This window comes from Triticum dicoccoides, chromosome 5B (genome assembly GCF_002162155.2).
Source record: "Triticum dicoccoides isolate Atlit2015 ecotype Zavitan chromosome 5B, WEW_v2.0, whole genome shotgun sequence".
Lineage (NCBI taxonomy): Eukaryota > Viridiplantae > Streptophyta > Magnoliopsida > Poales > Poaceae > Triticum > Triticum dicoccoides.
In genome coordinates, this window is record NC_041389.1 from 20,229,754 (window position 1) to 20,237,437 (window position 7,684).

The window sequence follows — 7,684 nt, forward strand, 5'->3', positions numbered from 1 at the left end:
AAAAGTATACACAAGTGAATATTCATAAATATTTAGCAAGTGTTTTTATTCATCATTTGTATAATTTAAATAAGCCTTGAGTGTATATTTTTTATGGATTCATAAAACATATTTATTTAATAAACATTTTCAAAGTTCGTATTAAATAAATATTTTTTATATATTAGAAAAATTTATTTAAATATTTTTATTTACTAATTTTTTGTGTATGTATAATGTTAATAACACACAAATATTTGAACATAATTTTATTTCTTATGTTTTACAAATATCTTGAATATTCTTTACTAATTTTTCTTACATAATTTACATAGGTTTATGTTTAAATTTTTTATTTAATAATTATTATCTGAATGTATAATATTTTTAACATGCAAATATTTGAATATAACTTTTTAATTTACGTTTTGTAAATATATTAAGAAAAAAATAGCACGTACGAAATTGGCCGCAGTGTCTGCAGCCCATGTAAGCTCCACTGCATTCTCGTTCAATACATGTGAGCTTGGTATTCATAGCTGTGATCTGAACGTGATTGGTAGAGTGGTTAGAGTGGCTGGTCATGTGGGTCGACTGCTGGCGTCTTCAATTTTGGCTTAAATTTCGTTAATTTTTGCAGTACAGTAGCTAACTTTTCTGCAAATTTAAAAACGCAAAGGGGTTTGTGCAAAAAAAAAGTAATACGGTGGCCGGCTCTCTTTCGTGAATACAAAAAGTACAAGTGTGTTTTATGCAAAAATGCCTCAGCTAGTCACTGACAGGTGGAGCCACGTACACGAATACGCCCGCACATGCATTTTGTGACCGTATGTGCACGCTTGAGTCAAGTTACGTGACTGCAATTCCGTATTTTCAAAATTATAATACTAAACTGGATACCAAGCGCAAGTTGTATGACTCCTGATGATATTACCTCCATGCTGGAGTAGCCTAGATAGAAGCCGGTCAATGCACTGCTCCCGTGCTACACATGGAGGGAGGGAGGGGCACCCGAGGGGTGGAACAAATCGTGGCTTGACGTTTTCAATGCAACGGTCCAGATTGATTCGACTGAACCAGTTTCTTTTTCCAGGCGACTAGGTAATTGTCAGCCCCGTTTTAGAACGAAAAACAAAGATTCAGACATGTAAGGGCACCATGATGCTTTATTTCACACTGGCTGACATATGGACCACAGAGGAGGAGTTCAATATACAGGGCAGGCAGGAGGTAATTCAAATTGCTAAACACCACAAGGCCAACACAAAAGTATTCCCCATTGCCACACAAGGTGGGATTAAAACTTGACAGGACTTTGATGTCAGACCAACACTAGCAGGGACGCCGAAGATTTATTTCTTGTAGAAGAGGGCTCCTATGAATGGAGGGATTCGGCTTCAGAGAACAGCTTCGCGCGCTTGAGGAGACGAGTCCCGAGCGTCACTCGACCACCATGCTCTCGGCCTCCTTCTTGATGGAGTGGAAGAGCACCGACGAAAGGTAGCGCTCTCCGAAGCTCGGGAACACAACCTACACACGAGTGAAATGTCAGCCTCTCTTCACTTGCTGGAATAGGTCAGATTGCAGTATGAGAGCTGACAGGTGCAGATGACCCCTATATAAATGAGAGTTCAAATGTAAATCTGTAGTTCATTAGATCAATTCTTTTGTGATTTGCTTATCAGATCAGATGAATTTTCAGGGAAACGAGGCATGCTAGAAACTCCCAGGAGGAATGTGTCACTTACAACAAAGAGTTTCCCTGCATTTTCAGGCCTCTGAGCAACCTTGATTGCAGCAGCTGCAGCAGCACCAGAAGAGATCCCAACCTACAAATATTTAGATCGTCAGTGGCTGAGGCAGACAATTGATTCTGAATGATCCGTACAGACAGGTTGGACAAAAACAATGTGTGCATGATACTGCTTATTAATACTCACCAGCAATCCTTCTTTCAATGCAAGAGACTTTGCCATCTCAATAGACTCATCACTTGAAACCTGTCAGACAGTTTGAACGGACCAAAGTTACACCAGGGAAAAAGATGCAGATGTATGGAAAGACAAACAGGGAATAGCCAGCAAACTTCTATTCTCATGGGAGGATTGTAAAACTAGGAACAAACTAAGCAAAAACATACCCCCTCCGTCCCAAAATTCTTGTCTTAGATTTGTCTAGATACGGATGTATCTAAGTTAGATACATCCGTATCTAGACAAATCTAAGACAAGAATTTTGGGACGGAGGGAGTACGTGGCAAAAAAATTCTTATGTAGTGCCTTCTCTACAACTCAACTTCGTACACGAAGAAAACTCACCTGTATGGTTTCATCAATGATGTCAACATCCAAGACACCAGGGATAAAACCAGCTCCAATTCCTTGGATCTTGTGTGGTCCTGCTCACAATAACTGAATCTTGTTGGTACAGAACAAGCAGTGTCAAGAATCAAAGCAGAATACTTTGGTGCAAAATGCTATACAAAGTTGTTTCTTCCTAACGGACATCTTTCTCACATTACGGACCTCAAGAAAAAGGCGCCTCATGCGGCCATGTCGGAAATGGTTAACCATCCGATATTTCTTATTTATATTACAGTACTATTGACAAGATATTTCACATGACAAGTCAAAGGCAATGCAAAGAGAAACTCAGTTTTTTTGAAATTCATGGGATTGTGGTTGGGGGAACTTGACCATCTTTATTGATGGATATTACGAGATGAATTTAATGAGTGAATGTATTTAGAATGAATGGAGTGTGATACAGAAGGAAACATTACCAGGCTTTCCACCATTTAAGACAGCACTCTCGGTAGGCTCCACACCGTAGAGCTTACATGAGAAAACACAATAAAATCAGATACTATTTCTCATGCAGGAAGAAATGTTAGTTGGTCAACGTTGGCAGCTAACACTGTAGTGTGCATAATGATTTGTAGTTCTAACCTTGATGTTAGAGTTTTGCTCTTTGAGGTACTTTCCAGTTCCAGTAATGGTACCACCTGTCCCGATGCCAGAAACAAGGCCATCGATCTTTCCACCTGTGCCTTTCCAGATTTCAGGCCCAGTTGTCTCGTAGTGAATCTGCACGGAATATTTAAACCTGAGAACTGGGAGCTCGGAAGCAAACATCAAACACGGGCATAAAGACGTCTCCAAACAAAAATGATAAACTATGCTAAACCTTTGGGTTGGCAGGATTCTCGAACTGCTGAAGGATGTATGAGTTGGGCGTCTTTGCTGCCAGTTCTTCCGCCTTTTGGACAGCTCCTTTCATTCCCAAGAGTGGGTCGGTGAGGATCAGCTCAGCACCAAAGGCCTTCAAGATGATTCTCCTCTCCATACTCATGGAGGCGGGCATTGTGAGTACAAGTCTATAACCCTTGGCAGCAGCCATGAAGGCCAGCCCAATGCCTGTGTTGCCACTGGTTGGTTCAATCAGCACACTCTGGAAAACCACTCACATGGAAAGCAAAATATCAGCAAAAGAAGATTCTAGAAATCTGAATTTTTTAGTAAATGTAGCTTCACAAAAAGTTTGCAGAAAGTGCTTGCTATAAAACAACTTGTCAGCATGAATCGAATGGCCAGGTGCACAGGTATTATTTTTAAGATTGCAAATAAGGGGCAGCATATCATGATTCATGGAAGGCATGGTGAAGTATTTTAATAGAGAGGCTCTAGTTAAATATACTTAGTTCAGGTGTAAGGTGCTGGTGAAGGGTTGACGTAAATGCTTACGCAGAGCAGCTGGACAAGTCAAACAACTAGGTGCAGGTGCAGGAGAAAACGAATAATACGGTGCAAATCAAGGCCACATAAATGAACTATAGATTCCAGCCACCGTGGAATATATATAACTCTAGTTGAAACGGTCAACCGGCAACCCTGAAACGGACCACGAAAAATTCCTAGCGCCAAATAGGGGGCAGCATATCATATCATCATTCATGGAAGGGATAGTGAAGTCCGTATTAAACAGAGAGGCTCCAAATTACTACTACTTGGTTCAGGTGAAAGCTGAACCAATATGTTGGTGAAGGGTTCAGGTGAAAGCTGAACCAACGCAAGGCAGCTGCGCAAGTCAAACAACTAGGTGCTGGTGCAGGAGAGAACGAATACTAATACTGCAAAATCAAGGCCTTATACATGAACCGCAGAATCTAGACCTGCCAGATATATAGTAGTACTCCTTCTGTAAAGAAATATAAGAGCGTTTAGATCATTGCTTTAGTTGTAGTGATCTAAACGCTCTTATATTTCTTTACGGAGGGAGTAACTCTTATTTCCAATAGAGGTTGTATGGTGTGGCAACCCCTGAAAAGAAGTGCGAAAAATTCCTAGCGCCGAATGAGGCAATTCCTTGATTTGTTTTGTAGTAATATGTTTTAACTACTTAACCCAATTAGAAGAGAGCAGACGCCAAATTCCCTTGACCTCTGTTCTCTACTCAACTAACTGAAGCGGGTCAGGTCACAGCTAATAATACATACTACAACCAAAACCACAGGTAATAAGTTCCAAGGAGCCCAAATCATGGTTTGCAACGCCAAACTGTTGTAAAATTGCATGAGCAGAAAACAGGGGAAGCAGGAAAAGAAGGGGGGGAGGGGTCGATTTTACCCACCTTGCCTGGGACGATGAACCCCTTCTCCTCCGCGTCGGTGATCATGCTGTACCCAATCCTGCACAAGCACAAGTAACGAATCCTCAGCTCAAATCTAGAGAGCAAGCCAGGGCCTCTGCCCTCACAACATGGATGGGGATCTGGAGAAAAACAGAAGGGGGCAGGTAGGTCACCTGTCCTTGACGCTGGAGCAGGGCTCCATGGACTCGAGCTTGGCGGCGACGCGCCCCACGCACCCGTCGGTCACCTTGTTGAGGTACACCAACGGCGTGTTCCCGATCAGCTACATCACACACAGAGAATAAAATAAATCAGCACACCAAACCAAATCCGGCCGGCCGGCCATCCCCGGACACGGGCGCGTCCAGGCAGACAAATCAGCTCACCTCGGTGACATCCTTGGCGATCGCCGGAGATGACGCCTCCCCCATCCCGCCGTCGACGAGCTACACAAATCAAGAACTCCGTTTTATCCTCCGGCGCACAGACACATCGAAACCTCCGACGAATCCAAGGGAAGGGCGATTGAAAAGAAACGAATTTCACCGTGGGATTACCGATTTGGCAGCGAAGCGATCCTCCCGGGGCCGGAGCTGGACGAAGTGGCGGCTGTCGCTGGTTGTCCTGGAACTGGTGGGAGGAGGAGGCAGGCGGAGGCCGCGAGGCTTTATACAGGAGAGGTTGGTGGCGGAGATGGGGGCCGGCTCGGCACGAAGGCGCGGCCCACGGTGGACCATGACGCTGCCGGCGGGCCCGGCCGGAGGCGGCTGGCGCTCGTGGACCGGGATGAACGGCGTTTGCCGCCACCGGATATGTGCGGATGCCGTGGCGGCCTTGAGTGAAGGAGCACAAGACGGCTGCACAACGGCTGCATACATAAATGCAGATGTGTTGAAAACTCAGTTTTTACGTGTTTAATTAGGACATCAACATCATGTTGAAATAGAGAATCGAATTATTCCGGTCCGGGGTAGCCGTGTTTATGTCATGTTCGAGGCCGGATGTTTGACTACTCCCTCTGTTCGAAATTATTTGTCTTGGAAATGGATGTATCTAGAATTAAAATACATCTAGATACATCCATTTCTGCGACAACTAATTTCGAACGGAGGGAGTAGATTTTTGTGAACGGATGGGATGGCGGTCTCGATTCGAAGCGGCTACGAGAAAATGGGTGGATTGACTTGCTACACGGTAATACATGGATGCGTGTTTGGAAATTACGTCGTGTACTAGACCGAACGATCGGTATCATGCCAAAATTAATAGAGAATTATTCTGGTCCGGAGATATTCACAATTTAGGTTCTGAACGTTGCCATGATGTGGATTGACGGCTCCAACCGTCGTCGTTTCCGCGAGACTTGGCCGATGGTTTTCCGTCATCTCAATATATGATTATTGTGCCTTCTGCTTTGTCATATAAACATGGTGTCACTTATTTTGGGGCGTTACATGAATGGTTTCATAGAAACCATCTGGAATAGGTCAATGTTACCGAAACGTCTAAAATGCCATGAAGCAGATGTACTAATACGGTACCCCCTGTAAAAAATATAAGAGCGTTTAGATCACTAAGCAGTAATTAAACATTCTTATATATTTTTTTACAGAGGAAGTACGGACTATTGTCGATAGTTTCTAGCTAGGGGTGGTTGCAATTGGCTTGTGCAAATATACGTAAGCCACTTGATGGTACTACCAGACAATCATCCTAGAAAGAACCACAAAAAATATATGCCAGTTGATACTAGCTTCCTCCATCGGCCATGCATCGAATAATTCAATATGTCGGTTTCTTCCATGGCCATCTTTCCAAGCCATTTGTCATTCGTTTTTGAAGATATCATTTGCCATATATACCTCATAATCTTTCTGTTAGTCTACTCCACGTGGTAGTGTATCATCGAAGATCGACCATACATATCCTTATCCTGGATAATGTATCTTCTCTAAAACTATTTTAGCTTACAAGTCGTCCCTACAATTTTTCAGGGGCCAACACACACATGCCCGTACAATCATAGCATACACGCCACGTCATTTCTTATTTGGAGTTAGTCGTTGTATGGAGACGTGTATGAACGGTGCGTATTTGGCGCCATCAGATGGATGATGGATGATGGATGATGGATGGATGGCGTGGAGACCTTTTTTTTTTTGAGAGCAAGCATATAGCTTTATTACGCAACAGTTGGGCCTATGTCGGCCCTTACAGCGTCAGCTACAGGAGCTGGAACATTCCCATCAGCAACAAGAAGTTCTCTGTTATGGAGAGATAAGCCTAACTTAGTTAGATGATGAGCCGGCATGTTGACCTCCCTGCGACAATGAATCACACTACAAGAAGCAAACCAGAGGTTCATTTGGAGCTTCAGGTAGTCAATCATTTGAGCCTGCCTGGAGAAATCCGGTCCTCGTTTATTTAGCGCTTGCTCAACCAGGAGGGCGTCGGTTTCGACAATGAGGTGCACGACGCCGAGTTCAGCAGCCACATCCAGTGCGTTCTCGACCGCCAACAGTTCAGCGCCAAACGCGTCCGGCACACGTTTTGATCGCCCCGCTCGGCAGCAAGGCGCGGTGTACCGTGGACCGTGACGCTGCGGGCGGGCCCGGCCGGAGGCGGCTGGCGCTCGTGGACCGGGGCGAACAGCGTTCGCTGAACCTGGACGGCGTTTGCCGCCACCGGATATGTGCGCATGGCGTCCGTGGCGGCCTTGAGTGAAGCAGCAGGAGACGGCTCCATACATACATAAATGCAGATGTGTTGAAAATTCAGTTTTCATGTGCTTAGAACATCGACATCAATAGACGTGCAAATGGCGAATTATTCTGGTATATGCAATAGACGTGTTTATGTCAGGTTCGAGACCGGAGATTTGACTAGATTTTGTTGTTAACGGATAGGATGGCGATCTCGATTAGAAGCGGACACCAGAAAGTGGGTGGAATGGCTTTGCCATGCATTGATACATGGGCCGGGGGTACGCCTCCATTTCCAAAAAACTAAAAAATAAACTGCGTTGATACATAGGCGCGTGTTTGGGAAATTCAGTTGTGTTCTAGACCGGTATCAT

General features: G+C 44.2%; 1 protein-coding gene across 1 annotated transcript; it reads right to left on the reverse strand.

Moving 5' to 3' along the window:
• Nucleotides 1-1,121: 1,121 nt before the first annotated feature.
• LOC119307110 (cysteine synthase-like) lies at nt 1,122-5,321 on the reverse strand. Its single transcript, XM_037583207.1, has 11 exons — nt 5,166-5,321; nt 4,995-5,054; nt 4,782-4,891; nt 4,609-4,666; nt 3,166-3,429; nt 2,928-3,065; nt 2,762-2,813; nt 2,298-2,377; nt 1,920-1,979; nt 1,728-1,808; nt 1,122-1,509 (listed from the first exon to the last, which is right to left on the reverse strand). The coding sequence occupies exons 2-11, from the start codon at nt 5,037-5,039 to the stop codon at nt 1,420-1,422; spliced, it is 978 nt and encodes a 325-aa protein (XP_037439104.1). The 5' UTR covers nt 5,040-5,054; nt 5,166-5,321; the 3' UTR covers nt 1,122-1,419.
• Nucleotides 5,322-7,684: the final 2,363 nt, after the last annotated feature.

Coding starts and splice junctions, on each gene's coding strand:
- LOC119307110 (XM_037583207.1), bottom strand. CDS start 5,039: ATGGGGGAGGCGTCATCTCCGGCGATCGCCAAGGATGTCACCGAG. Junction 4,892..4,994: donor TCGCCAAGGATGTCACCGAG/GTGAGCTGATTT, acceptor TGTGTGATGTAG/CTGATCGGGAACACGCCGTT. Junction 3,430..4,608: donor GGTTCATCGTCCCAGGCAAG/GTGGGTAAAATC, acceptor GTGGTTTTCCAG/AGTGTGCTGATTGAACCAAC.